The sequence below is a fragment of the Kwoniella botswanensis genome, chromosome 1 (genome assembly GCF_036426115.1).
Source record: "Kwoniella botswanensis chromosome 1, complete sequence".
Lineage (NCBI taxonomy): Eukaryota > Fungi > Basidiomycota > Tremellomycetes > Tremellales > Cryptococcaceae > Kwoniella > Kwoniella botswanensis.
The window spans coordinates 14,170,985-14,185,497 of record NC_088599.1 but is presented as its reverse complement, the minus strand read 5'-3'; the positions used below and the strand labels follow the sequence as shown (position 1 = coordinate 14,185,497).

At 44.4% G+C, this 14,513-nt stretch overlaps 5 protein-coding genes across 5 annotated transcripts; 3 read left to right on the top strand and 2 right to left on the bottom strand.

The window, feature by feature from the left end:
- Positions 1–381: 381 nt before the first annotated feature.
- On the top strand, positions 382–1,150 carry L199_005354 (uncharacterized protein; the record flags this gene model as incomplete). Its single annotated transcript, XM_064891065.1, has 2 exons — positions 382–508; positions 582–1,150. The coding sequence occupies 2 exons, from the start codon at positions 382–384 to the stop codon at positions 1,148–1,150; spliced, it is 696 nt and encodes a 231-aa protein (XP_064747137.1).
- Positions 1,151–3,239: 2,089 nt separating this feature from the next.
- L199_005353 (uncharacterized protein) lies at positions 3,240–4,953 on the top strand (the record flags this gene model as incomplete). Its single annotated transcript, XM_064891064.1, has 4 exons — positions 3,240–3,414; positions 3,479–3,663; positions 3,728–3,996; positions 4,068–4,953. 4 exons carry the CDS (start codon positions 3,240–3,242, stop codon positions 4,951–4,953), a joined length of 1,515 nt encoding a protein of 504 aa, XP_064747136.1.
- Positions 4,954–8,354: 3,401 nt separating this feature from the next.
- On the bottom strand, positions 8,355–11,797 carry L199_005352 (uncharacterized protein; the record flags this gene model as incomplete). Its single annotated transcript, XM_064891063.1, has 14 exons — positions 8,355–8,514; positions 8,589–9,077; positions 9,134–9,229; positions 9,279–10,142; positions 10,204–10,379; positions 10,436–10,571; positions 10,633–10,742; positions 10,805–10,887; positions 10,937–11,029; positions 11,095–11,180; positions 11,255–11,345; positions 11,413–11,514; positions 11,612–11,692; positions 11,761–11,797. The coding sequence occupies 14 exons, from the start codon at positions 11,795–11,797 to the stop codon at positions 8,355–8,357; spliced, it is 2,604 nt and encodes an 867-aa protein (XP_064747135.1).
- A 479-nt stretch (positions 11,798–12,276) lies between these two features.
- Positions 12,277–13,403, bottom strand: L199_005351 (uncharacterized protein; the record flags this gene model as incomplete). The annotated part of the gene is made up of 6 exons (XM_064891062.1): positions 12,277–12,588; positions 12,648–12,671; positions 12,732–12,878; positions 12,958–13,113; positions 13,185–13,301; positions 13,371–13,403. The coding sequence occupies 6 exons, from the start codon at positions 13,401–13,403 to the stop codon at positions 12,277–12,279; spliced, it is 789 nt and encodes a 262-aa protein (XP_064747134.1).
- A 295-nt stretch (positions 13,404–13,698) lies between these two features.
- Positions 13,699–14,299, top strand: L199_005350 (uncharacterized protein; the record flags this gene model as incomplete). The annotated part of the gene is made up of 4 exons (XM_064891061.1): positions 13,699–13,725; positions 13,808–13,865; positions 13,943–14,025; positions 14,150–14,299. The coding sequence occupies 4 exons, from the start codon at positions 13,699–13,701 to the stop codon at positions 14,297–14,299; spliced, it is 318 nt and encodes a 105-aa protein (XP_064747133.1).
- Between the last annotated feature and the right edge of the window lie 214 nt (positions 14,300–14,513).

Here is a 14,513-nt window from a genome sequence, read left to right as displayed (position 1 = left end):
GTTCCTTTGATCATCGGTCGTGTGTGACGATCACCTACCTTTGGTACCGAAACCTAGTACTATCCCAGCTGTCTGGTGCTTTGGTTGAGTTTTCCATACAAACAGTTCCATATATCTTCCCCTGATCGAATATGACCTTTTCTCTGCCCAAAAAAAAACAAAAACCTCAAAAAAAGATAACCAATAAGTATAATAATCGATTCCTTAGTAATCCCTACGATAATCAAGTCCGACAGCAATTGGGAACCAAAACCCCGTGAAATCTGTTTCCCAATAGCATTTCTTCCGTCACATATACCATAACAAGTACAGACCGCCTAATCAAGTCTTGAACGTATATTGGTACTTCCACAACTTTCAGGCAAAAACCGTAGATCAATAATGGCACCTTACCTCCGACTCGTTCGACAAGACGCTTCGTCCAGCAATTCCACCTCCGCTGATACAGGCACAGGTGCGACAGGCAATGATCAATCATTCATGGACAAATATTCCAAGGAAATCTACAGTAAGTGCTCCATAGACTATTTCGTCACAGTATCAGGCACTATGTTGCTGATAAGGTTTACTGCGATCGATAGTTGGTCTAGCAGTATTAGGAGTACTCATTCTCTCATACTTCCTATGGGCAGTAACGACCCATCGATTATCCTTTCCTCCATTCAACCAGAAAAGGTGTATAGACTGTAGAAAGGGTATATCGAAGGATAAAACAGAGGATGAAGATTACTTTAAGAACGACCAAGAGTCTAAAAAGGGATGGGTATGTAAGGAATGCCAGGAAAAGAGAGAGGAGAAGATGTTGGATAAAGAGCTAAAAGAAGGTGAAGAAGGTAAACACGCTAAAACAAAGAAGAATGCTAACGACAAGAAGAATAAGAATAAGGCTGGAAGTAGGAAGAATGAGGTGGTGGATAGTGATGATTCGTCTGATGATTCTGAAGAAGACGATAAAGTGGCGAAACGAGGCGTGAGGAAAAGTATGGTTGTATATAAGAGAAAGAGTCGACCACCTCCTATAAGTAGGACACGAAAAGAGGAGAGTGAAGTGGAGTACGTGAGTGATTCAGACGATGAGGACACGAGCGATGAAGAGGATGAGAGGGAGAAGAGGAAAGAGAAAGATAGAAGACGAAGAGAGAGAGAATAAGAACGATAAATCCATACATAATTACTAGTGCTTGAAATCTACGTACATCAGGCTGCTACCAGATCATAAGATATCCATACCCGCTTGATGTCAAGTAAAGTAAGATCCAACTGCTCAGATATCCTCTTCTTGTCTTTGATTATTGATATAGATGGCAGTCACATGATTCTTTCCCCTCCAGTCTGGGCTACATAGTATCGTCTAGATTCGAAGCTTGACCAAGGCGAAAACGAATATGAGTTATCTGTCTAGTTTCAAGTGAGTGTATAAAGATCCTTTACAAGGAATGAAATCTCGAAGGGAGCTCTGAAAACACGTCCTTTCCGTTTATCAGACCATGTTGAAACGCGTTTGCTACCGAAAATATAATCAGTGGAGAACAACGGATTGCTTCCTTAATATACAAACTGACCGAGGGTGTTGGCTGATGAATACAATATTAGTGTAATATATATAGATATACATACATATACGTTACTCGTCGGGAACAGACCTAATTTGCGAGCGAGAGGGCAACCCAAACTCAGTAAAACCTAAAATTAAGATAAAATTCACCACCTTGCACAGAAATAAAACGATCTAATTTTTTTCAAGAACAAACCAATCAAGTAAGATGTCCGAACAATCTAATCAGAACCAAGATTCTTTCGAGAAATTCAGCAATACCTATATCTGTGAGCGATTCCGCCACCACTACCGTCCTGTACATTGTTTGATTCAGTGCTGACCGGTTCCTCTCACGGCTTGTAGGGTATATCGTAGTAGGAGTAATAGTATTCTGCATCCTCTTATTGCTCTTGCATCTTCTCAGACTTCAAAAGCGTGGTCAGGTGACCCTGTGGGGATGTCGTAGATATACGAGATGTTATGGTTGTAAGAAGCGTTCAGAGGAGTGGTCAGGTTGTGAGGCCGGTTCGGTGATGTCTTTTCAAGTGAAAAGGTGGTATTGCACGAGGAAGGAATGTATCGCAGATGTTGGATCCCAGGGACGGGAGACAGTATAGGATGATTTGTAATTACGTGTAACCATGAAAGGGTTTGTCTTCAGACAATTGCAGGTGAGGATCCATGCTGGACCCGATGTGTGATATCCTGCCCCTCATTCCCCGTATATCCCGCCAGATACTCCTTCTGGGGGCTTTCAGCTCCGGGTATCTTTCTTAGGATCTGCATGTTGGGTTTACCGTACTCACTTACTGTACCACAGTTCCAGTAAACTTACATTGGCAATCAACTCACATAATTCAGACGATTTGGAACCCGCATTTCCAAAATTTCACCACCGATCATCTCGGGTTATAGTATTTTGTTACTGTTTCTCTCCTCCTAAGCTTGTCGTACGGTTGTCCGCAATCTGGGAATCGACAGGCACAGTTTATCCGACTTACGTACGACCAGCCGACATGTTTTGTCTCATGCCGAGGCTCCTTGGCATTCCTGTCAATTTCCGAATCTGGACAAATCAAGGTCATCCATCTATTGTTATTCAGTTGAGGGACGCGTCTAAGACGGATTTAAGATCACTTGGGTACCCGCGGAGTTCCTGCTTACGAGACATTGACTATGGGGTGAAGCATGTTTTGTATTGGCTACGGGGAGACCTGGTTTGTAAGCGATCCGGTCCGACAAATGCACCCTTCCCTAGACTTCTTCAGGAACATATGTGAAAGTCTTTTGGGTGGAATCGTGACGTTACCGCCGGTGCAGACGGCAGACGACCTCTATCGGACGCGCTAAAAACATGGTCCCGGCGGTTCAGGGATGTGCCTGTGGTGTCTGGATGTTTCGCTTATTTATGCTGGGGCAGTAGGGACTTTCTTTGGGCTCTTCTGGGGGTTCGATGACAGACTTCACAAGCACAATATGATCGTAATGAAAAAGGGTCTTCATTCATATCGGACTACATCGGATGGAAAGGCCGAACTTCAACTAAGAGGAGAAAAGAGAAAGTGAAAAGACCGATCATGCACATAGAGTTAAGAAAGGGATATAAACATCAGACCCAGAAAAGCTTTCCCCCTTTCCCATTACCACTTATCACTCTCATACAGTTTTTCCAATCTTCTCAACTGAGTAGTTATATCACAAGATGGAGGAAATCAAACCTGAACGAACTCACAGTCACGATTCTATCGTAAAGCCTGCTGACAACAATGTCGAGGCGCTTCGAGGCGAGAAGGACGAGCGCAGACTCGCAATCGAAAAGAAATTGGTCAGAAAATTAGATATGAGATGTTCTCTTTTCGTACTTATCTACATCATGAGTGAGTTATTCTGATATTCTCGACTAGCATCAGGAAGCTGAATTCAGTCATTGAATTTCAATAGATTATCTTGATAGAAACAACATCGCTTCAGCCAAAGCAAAAGGTCTTACCAGAGATCTCAACTTAAATGCCACTCAGTACTCCACATGTCTTTCCATCTTATACGTCGGTTATATTCTTATGCAGATCCCCTCAAACATGATCATCAACAAGATTAGCCGACCTTCGTGGTACATTGGTATTGCCGTGAGTCCTGATGCACTCCTTCCAAGGTCGCCACAAATTACTGAACAACCTTTCTCTTTTTCAGATGTTAATCTGGGGTGCTATTTCCACCTGTTCAGGTGTTGTCACCTCCTTCGGAGGTATGCTTGCCATCAGATTCACCCTCGGTTTCGTTGAAGCTGCGTTCCTACCCGGAGCTTTGCTCATTCTCTCAAAATGGTACACCCGAAGAGAGCTCACTCTTCGAAATGCCATTCTTTTCGGTGGTAATCTGATCTCCAACGCCTTTGCTGCGCTCATCGCTGCCGGTGTCTTGTCTAACATGGAAGGTGTCTTGGGACATGCCGCTTGGAGGTGAGTCAGAATGTGCCATACGCTTGTTATAGACGGGGTGAATGTGCTGACAACGCCTGTTCGAACTGCAGATGGATGTTCTGGATCGAAGGTGCTGCCACCATGCTCATTGCCACCGCCGCTTTCTTCATCCTTCCCGATCTTCCTACCAACACCCGAGGCTTCACCGAGGAAGAACTCGAAGTCGCTCAACTCCGTCTCTTGGAAGATGTAGGAGAAGCCGATCAAGATTCCGCTGAAGAAGGTATCTTCTCTGGTTTAATCATGGCTGTCAAGGATGTCAAGATTTACGTCATGATGTTCGCTCTTACCGCCTATGTTGTTGGTCTTTCCTTCAACGCTTTCTTCCCTTCTCTCACTGGTACTCTTGGATTCAGCTACATCCCTACTTTGTTGATGTCCTCTCCTCCTTGGGTGTTCTCTACCATCGTCTCAATGATCAACGCCTGGCACGCCGATAGAACTCAAGAGAAATTCTGGCACATCGTCGTACCCATGTGTTTCGGTCTGATCGGGTTCATCATCTGTATGGCTACCCACAACACTGCTGCCCGATACATCGCGTTGTTCCTCCAAGCTTCATCTTACGCCGGATTCATCGTGTTCTACTCCTGGATCTCTTCTTCCTTCCCTCGGCCCCCGGCCAAGCGTGCTGTTGCGATCGCGATGGTCAATGCATTTTCGCAACTCGGTAACATCGCCGGGTCATACGTCTGGAAACTCGACTCAAACGGGTACAGACAAGCCTACGGCATTGTCACTGCCATGTTCGGTGTGGCCATCGTTCTCTGCTTCGTATTTAGACTTATCCTTATCAACCTCAACAAGAAACTCGAAGCTGGTGAACAAGCTTGGGAGACTAGGGCTGACGTTGCTGATAAGGGTAACAAGCTCGAGCACATTGAAAAGGGTGATGAGGCTTTGGACATGAAGAGGGGTTTCAGATACCTTATCTAGGTGCCAATTACATACTATATACGATATCCTATATTTTCTATATGCACTCGATATGACATTCAAAAAACAGGTTGTGATTGTTAGCATCAGAGAAACAACACGTTCCATTGAGACCACTAATGGAAAACAGAATCGCACGTTTTACAGTACATCTCAATGAGCGGGGCTCTTATTGCGATGTGCGACACATGAATGATATAGCCAAGTGCGTAAATAGATCTGAATCATCGAATATGCTTCGTTAGAATCATGCACTGTTTATAAAGCATGCATGTCCACCAGATACCAGACTACTCGGATAGTTAAACTCTCTGTGAAGAGCTGTGATGGCTTAAGCCTAATTCACAGAGCCCGCTTCGATTGACAGATCTTGAAAATTACCCCATCTGAGCCGCTCGTTTTCGGCTTCGGTGTCCGCTAATTCCGCTGCTAATCGCTCATTTTCGATTTTCAGTGCTGATTCCGCCGATCTAAGGTCTATGATTTGCCTCGTCAATTGCGCAGAGTGCGCTGACTCGGATTCCCTTCTTCTCCGTCTATAATCTCGGTCTTCAAACAAAGCTTATCAGAATTTGCCTGCTACCCATGCCATGAACGGCTCATCCTTACTCACCCTTTTGTCGAATTTGGTCCCCAAGGGATTGCTAAGTGGAATACAGATTTAGCAGTTACTCAAAACAACTCTCATGGTCAAAAACATCGTTGAGCCACTGTCTAGCGATGATTGTCAAAAGATGTAGTGACTAAGACATTTGACTCACTACTGAACACATATCTGTGCTAGCGGCCGAAGACTGTTTGGAACTCATTATGTATAATAAGGGGCTTCAAAATATATGTGGATTGAAGTCAATCATAATCGTTCATTTGGGATCAAGCGCCTTATATATACGTGAAGATCAAATCCCGCCATTTATTTTCGAGTCAGATCCCCGGATCACGAGCCATGTCATCGTATCATTCGACCAAGACGTTTCAGAATGCATGTCCGAACATACTTGTTTCTCTAAAGCCCAGATCCCTCGCCTGTGAAACACGATACTGCACATCTGAAGTCAGCTTTACAAAGGTAATTCAGACGGATCCGACTGCGTATGCGGAGTACAAACATTCAAATCCTTTCATGACGACTATCTGTATATTTGTCATACACGATTGTTGAGAAGTAACCCATATTCTGTCAAAGGATACTTCAAGAACCTTTCCTTCCAGCTTCTTAACAACCATTCTAAGATGGTCCTCTTCTTCCAAGTAAGCTACAACGCCGGGCCACCGTACAGCTTCCCTCCTATACGGTCCAGAACTATTCCTGACCACCCCTCATGCTTCCTGGACCCGTAAGGATCGGTTTGGCAAGAATCGGTTTGGTAAGAATCGGTTAAACTACACCAAAAAATCCTGATCCCCAAGGCAAAATCGTACACTCCCGTCTTTACGATTCTGTATCTTTAGAGGTCAGAGTGAGGTTCATGAAAGCCTGCACATCTGAAAGTACCAATAACAGGGGGTGTGGCAAATCCGTAAACGGGTTGGAAGATCCGCTTGAGATTGGTCGATCAATCGCTTGTCTGTGTTGTTGTAGTTTGCGTCGATTCTGATCCGTTAACTGCCTGGACAGCGAGCCAAGCGGATGCCTATTTGAATCAACAACGACACAACGGGGAATAACTAAGGAGTGAACCTCAAAGGAAGCTTCAAGAGGCATTCAATATAGCATACAAGTTCAAACAGCGAGATATGCCGTAGCATGAGAGATGGCGCAACCAGATTACCGCATGACCGTGGCAGATCTCGAACAATCTTCCATACATCCGCACTATGTCTGTCATACATCAATCTACTACTGTATATTCTTATTAACATATGAACGTAAGGTGCGGAAGCTCTCTGAGTGGTATGTGACCACGAAATTGTCTTGGATGGTCGCTTAGACGTCACCATCGTCAATCTCTTCTTGGCTGTATCCTTGAGACTGTTGTGTACTTTGCAGTTCAGCTTGTAATCTCGCTGTCTCAGCGCGAGCTTCCGTCAATTGTCTTGTCAGCTCCTCATTTGCGCCTTGATAGTAGCTTTCAAGATCTTGCAGGTGTTCCACTCGGCTTTCCATACTTGAGATCGACGCGTAGAGCGTATCCCTTTCTATTATTGGATCGTGCGGCCGAGGTGTTATGGTTCGCTGACGAAGATAGGCCAACGAATGAGTGAGGTGATCGACGAAGCAAGCTTGTACAATGGACGAAGACGGTCTAGTGATTTGCGAAGTAAGAAGAGATTAACATATGATATTTTGTCTCTGAGGGAGACATAGATTCACTACAAAGATACAAGGGGTTTATATACCTTTTCCCAGGAAACGAAGCTGACTAAGCTAGTTGCGAAGATTTCCCGAAGCGTGTGAAGATGGGAAGCAAAGATGACGCTGACGGCTGAGACAAGCCGCAACGGCTGAACCGTCGTCTTGTTTCAGAAAGCGGCTGTGGTGAAACGAAAGCCGAAGTAAGGGAAGGTAAGATGTGGTGAAATGTGGTGAATCAGATCGAGTGTATAACACGAGGCTCTATATATGTATAGTATAGCAAAAATGCAAAAAGTGAGGGAAACATAAGCAATCTGTCAATCTGTCTGTCCTATTGTCAATACCCTGCCAGTAGGATAGTACAACTCTGTATTACTGCTTTGTGATATGGAAAGCCTCATCGATCAAGGAATTTCGTTACTCACTCCTTTTCCTTCGCTCTTCGGCGGACATAGCCTGGAGGAACGACCGATACAGTAGTCGAGAATCAGGATATCCATCACCTGCATTGTAATGAATGTATGTCGACACGACTTACCGTAGATGTTCGGTTAGACTTGGGAGGCATGTTTGATGACTTATGGCACTGAAAAGTTCCGTTGATTGATGCAGGGGGAAAACAATCAAATGTTCGGTATTTGAGGCGAAGTATGGAAGATATGGATATTCCCTGTAACATCTGCTAAGTGGAATCCTGTCTAGGCTAGGCAGGGCTATTTATATCTTGATTTGTGGTCTTTCGGATCTGCAAAATGATGCTCAGCACTAGACAAAGAGAGCACGAATGCTTGCCAATGTCCTTTGTATGCCTAAGGTGAATCGATTGATTAGATTAATGATTACTTATGAGAACCGTTCTCCGATTCCCACCAGTTCAAGAGATCAGAAAGGAGCCAAGTCTTGTTGATGCTTCTTTCCGAGATACAGAATCTCCACCTCAAACTGAGAAATTGGATCCACGATCAGTAACGCATTGCCGAGAAAGAAGCGAAATCTTCATTTGCGAAGATGATTTATATCCACATACAACATCATTCAAATACCTTCAAAGGAGATGCAAAATCTTATATCAACATACGAAAGAGGATCGATGACCATGACGCTTTCACCATCCATCTCCATTAAATCTCCCCAATAATATCGCATACTCCCTCGACAATTCCTTGCCACTCTTAGTCTTGCCCAAATAATCCACTAATACCTGCGCTACATCCCTCTTGCTGAGTCCTGTTACTTGATCATCCCATTCTACTGTACTTGACGTCCTGCATTCACCAAGGTCAAATCAGCTTACATACGATTTGTTGATGAGAGACAGATAGGAAAGGAAAAGACATACCTATAAACAGGTCCAATGAGATCTCTCAATACCTCCTCAGCTCTCTGTATGAATCCCTGATTACCCACATACGTGATATATTGTATCATATAATCTTGATACTCGTCTGTCGAATCAAGTAAGACGCAAGCTTTGATTCGCGTTTCCCAATGGCCCATAGTCATGGATTCATTCCACCACTCTTGATTGCCATTATCCTTCTTCTTGCCTTTCCATAATGATCCGACTGTTCTCTCGATCTCGCCAACTACACCTTTTGAACTTGAGGTGAGCGGACTCGATTGGACATGATGTGTCGATGAAATTACTGTCCATTCGGATACAGATGGATCATATGCGTACGCTGCAGGTAAGGAAGTGACGATGATGGGTATACCGTTAGGTCGGAGGGTGCATTCTTTGATATCGATAGTAGTGGTGGATGAAGGGGAGTCGAGAAGAGGGGATAAGGTGGTAGGAAGGAAGACATTTCTGCCATTTTTGGTTCCGCTATATCACAAGTTGTCAGCTAAGTGATGACAGACAAGCAAGTACACTCAGCTTACATGACTCGGACTTGACAATCCGAAGTGATGATCAACAATTTATCCTTGTTTCCTTGAAGATCATGGCAGAGCAAGCCGAGTTTGAGATGGGATAATCTGAAAGTATCGTCAGTTTTCGTTACGAAAACGGAAATCGGTAGCTCACTGTCTCCCCGAAGAAGAGTAAATCATAACCGATCCATCCTCCATAGCAGCTGCGCATAATTTTGCAGTGACCGCCAAAGCCAATACAGCCGAAGGAAGGTAATCGACCCATTGACCTTGACCATCTTTGACGAACGTGATCTTATTGACTTCCTCTGCGGAAGGGGAATTATGGGCTTCGAGATAGCCTGAACCTTCATTTTGAGGTAGAGCAGCTCGAACAACAGATTGAACTTGTGGGACGGGTAACGATCGACCAAAAGATGAAGGTCCAGCTTGAGGGGTTAACAAAGGGGCTCTGAGAACCTCCACTGGTGCAGCGTTGGCTGGAGTAGTAGCCATCAATCTTCCTCTGACAGCTCTCGTTTCTTCCTCACTTGATAACGGGGCTTTTCTCTTCAGTCCCGCGCGAGGTGACCCACCGTTGACTTGCTGACTATCATTGGCAAAAGCGGTATGGGCGTCCTCAAACATCTTCGCCGTAGAGGCTTGATGACCAGATGAACCGCCGAATTGCTGTATAGGACCAGAGAAGGGATCCCTTGAAGGTGGCTGAAGAGATCGCGAGTTTGAAGCTGGGTTTTGTAAATCCACTCGTCGGTTGGAGCCTTGACCTTTCTTCCTTGGCTGCAGAACATTGACGACGTTGGATGTTGATGCAGAAGGACCGAATGAATTGGATACAGATAATGGCTGTATCGATGCACCTCGAGCAGGCTGACGTTTGGGCTTGTAATCGTACTCTTCTAAAACCTGCTCTGTCATCTCCGGTTGACCAAGTTCAGGGAACTCGGAAGGCGAGAAGGAAACAGCACAGATTGAACCATCCGCAGAACATCCATACAGGTTGTATCCGTCATTTGACCTGAATCAGTAGGATTAGAATCATTTCTGTTATCCTGCTTTCTGCAATGCAGGAGACTTACCAGCACATATCCAGCAAATCTCGCCCAAACACCTCTTTCAAAACCACTAAAGGCTTATGCATCGTATTCCTCCAGATAGATATGCTGAAGTCATTCGCTCCCAGCGCTAACATACATGAAGCGGTAGCTCTACCAGGTTTATCTTCCTTCTTGAAGAAGAGACGGGGGTTGAAAGCCTGAGATTGACAAATGAATCAGAATGCTTTCAGCATGTTTTACGAGAACAACTTACAGCCACCTGAATGGTGTTCTCGTGTCCAACAAATGAGATGTCCGATGCCCATCCCTCTCGATCAATGACAGCAGCTACGAAGACGGGTCCGTTCATCGCATTGGAGGCAGCAATGAAAGCACCATCGGGCGACCAACTAAGAAAGACTGTCAGATTTGGTCCTTAATTGCTTCAACACCATTCGAGAAGTAGCTTACCTCAATCTTCGGAAGAAGGTACTCTGCGGGGACGTCTTGAAGGGCTCCGATACTGTATGTGTGAGAGACCAATCTTCGGTGTTCCATACCCTCACAGTCTTGTCATCGGACTGTAGTGTATATACTTGTTAGACAATATGTATAGTTTGTTATGACAGATACGTCCACTCACTTGCGTAGCTAAAAAGTTGCCCACAGGATCCCAGCAAACCCCTTTTACGAATCCTTGATGCAAATCAAGTTTCCTCAGACGCTCTATCTCCAGGGTCAGCTGTTTCCCTAGTTCATTATGCAAATAGCTCACCAAAAGTAGCACCATCCCAAATCCAAACTTTACTATCTAATCCTACAGAAGCTAACATCGAATCGTCCCTTGACCAGGCCAAGTCCACAACATCTACAAGTCAAGAACAGTCAGCTTAAAGTTCCTGGCGCAACGGGGAACACAAAACGTCAGCTTACCTGCTACATGCCCTACTAATCTAGTGAGAGCTTTCCAATTTTCATGATTAACTTCCTCGGATCCCCATAACCTTCCTGCTCCTTCACTACATCCACAATGATCAGCTGAAATGCTTCCGCTCGGAGACCGGCTGCTTGATTACGTAGCTGATATACTTACGGATCTATTCCCCAAATCATGATTACCTGATCGTCCGAGCCAGTCGCAAGGAAACGTCCGTGATGCGCCCATCGAACAGTGAGAACGGGTCCTGTTCAGAAATTTGACATGAGCTTGAAGTTAAGCGTCAGACAACGTAGATCGATTTGATAGCTTACCAGTATGAGCGGCCATGGTACATAACAATTTATGATTCGCTTCGTCTTTCTCTGCTTCTTCGTCGAGAATGGGAAGAGTGGACCATATCTTAACTTTGTTATCTGTACAGCGAATATAACGTCAGCAAGTACTGAGCGATTAGGCATGACATATACCAAAGATGAAAGACAGTGGTCAATCCTAGCAACCTCGACTCACCCAATCCTCCCGTAGCTATTCTCGTTCCATCCGGATGAACGGATATACTATAAATAGGACATCGACCTTTCTTCTCCCCTACTACAAGATATAGAGAGGATGGAGATCAGTCAGCTTGGCAGCAGGCGTACAATAGTAGGCTAGCTGACCTGAATGTTCAACCCAGCTGGGTTTGGTACACCTCATAGTGATCTCGTGCTTTCCTTCTCGTTCTCCTTATCTGCCTCTTGGTCAAGTTGGATTGCGGCGATGGAGAATGGGTGACTATGAGCTTGACTTGACGCTCTGTCCGGAAACTCTTGCGGTAGTCTGTGTCGGGGTGTCCTCTCATCAATTGGTCGCAAGTGAGTATGTAAGAAATGATAAGAAAGAAGACAATAAATTCTGATCAATGTCTACTGCAATCAAATGTTGGGTCTGACATGAACATCAACTTGGGAATGGACGCGTTCCTGTCAACAACGTACAGTACCACGCTACTCTATGACGTGGCATTGTACTGCAACGACAGGCGGTGTATCTGAGAGATCTATACGGTATGCATAGCGATGAGAGTATACTGTTACAACAATCCAAGCCACAATGCATACTATATACAATGTCTAGAAAAAGCTTACAAGTACAAAATCAAGAACAAAGAAGGAAAAAGCAGAACGAAGAGCGAATCATCCTCCCCCTCTGCCAAACGCACCTCCAATAGCTCTCCCTCCCCACCCTACACCCGCACCTACAGCCCTCAGACCATCTTTGGCCTGTTCCAGGTACCCAAACGTACCTGTTGCTGGTGATACTCCTCTTCGTGTACTTCCTATACTCACATCTCCTCCCGAGGGGTTGACAGGGGTTATATCTCGTGCGGTTGCGGTGGCTGGTGTGGTGTTGGTGAGTGGTTGAGGGGGAGGGGAGGTGAGTCGAGCAGGGTAAGTAGGTGGAGAAGGGGAGAATAGCTCGGTAGGTGATGGCGGGGATATTAAAACCTACATTGGAGGTTAACATCATTATTTTACCATAATTGTAAAATGATCGTAGTGCTTACTTGATGAGATGTATTACTGTTTTCCTATATGTCATATGTATTGTCAGTTTGAATCCTCCTCTGGGTGAGGGAAACTCAACTTACTGAGCTTCCAACTAATGGAGGTACATTGCCTTTCTTCTCGGCGCAAAACGTCAAGATCTGTAATAAAGCGTTATGCAATGGTTGATTTGAGGTAGATGATCTATCGAAACGTAAAGTTATGAGATGTTCTTCCCATGGTATGAGCTCCTACTCCAATGTAACACACATCGTTATCTTGTTCGTTAGCTTTAGAGGTATGGTGTGGTACTATACGAAAATCACATACCTCAGTTATAGCAAACCATCCTTTCTTAGGTTTCTTCTGCAAGAACACCACAGCTATCTCCCCATAGGTCTTTCGTGGATCTTCCAGATATTCTCTAGCGAACTCTTCTATCTTCACGTTCACCTCTCTCTCAATAGTATGGTTGGATGATATTGCCTAAACCAATACGATGCTACATTGAGTACCGATTTATGCGGGTATGATGAGAAAGGGAGAGAGATACTCACGATGTGAGAATCTAGTAATTCGAAATCTTCAGGTTCGATCGCATCTAAATTCCTATGAAAAAATATAGAGTATAGGAGGGCTCGTAAAGTCGGTCGGACCTGAGATGGATGAATCGTCTATGTGGGAATATGAATGATCAGCGTGGGATTAGATTGTCTAGGTGAGGTCAAGTAAAGGGGACATACCAATTCGATGTGGTTTACCGTATCCATCTCCATCTTCCTAGCATCTTTATTGATAATTTCTCTTCTTCTGGTGGATGTTACCCCTGAGTCTTCTGTATGCGAGTGATATGAGCGTATGATGGGTGTGCAATGATGGGGGGAAGCAAGATAAAGCAGTATCTTGATCAACTGTTGTTGCTCATCATCAGTTTTGACCATCTGGTCATTCGCAACCTCCACTTTGTTGGTATCTATTTCTCTGTTTACTTTTCTCTCTTAAAACTGCAAATTATCGATATCGATCTTAAATCAAGCATTCATACACAGACTGGAGTAAGACAGGAGAGCGATGCTCAAGGGACCTTCATTACAGCATGTAAGTGCTACCGATGAGAAAGAGGATTTGAAGCAAGCCAAAGTACGAAAACGTTGGTCTGACATTTCATCCCTTTCATCAGTTCATCGTTCGGGCCGAGATGATCCAGGCCTACAGATCAGCAGTGAGAGCTACCAGGCGTGGGTCCATCGAGCTCCTCACTCCTGAGATCGAGAACCGTTGATAGCTAATCAAAGGTATATCGTTTGCCATGTAGCTCTACCTGATCCAAATACACGGCGAGAAACATTAGATTTCCTTCGAGCAGATTTAGAGAGATTGAGAGGTGAATACGATTTGGTAAGTCGCAATCTTTTTTGCCCCCCTTATACGTCATTTTAAACATTAGAAGTAAGGCTGCTGGATTGCTTGTCGTTTGTCTTGACTGATACCACTGTACTAATGATGGATTGGTTGGGTACAGAACAAGTTGAAATCCAATTTATCACACTTCAATCGTACCCTCAAACAGATGTTACCTTCCATAGGACTTAATGGATTGACAAGCGATCAAGTAGGAAAGGGAACAAGGTTGATAGGGCAGAAAAGTACTGTCAAAGATTTGTTATCGTAGCTCAATAGAGGGAAAGAGAACCATATCTTCTCATCATCATCTGATCACTTCTCGATAATCATACATATTCATAAATGGGAATATACCATTCATATCTCACTAGTATACCCACCAATCACTGTGGAAGCCCTGATCAATCGTGTATTCATGTATTCATGTTCATCTCATATATAATAACAATAACATGATATATAAAGTATCGTGAATAAGATGC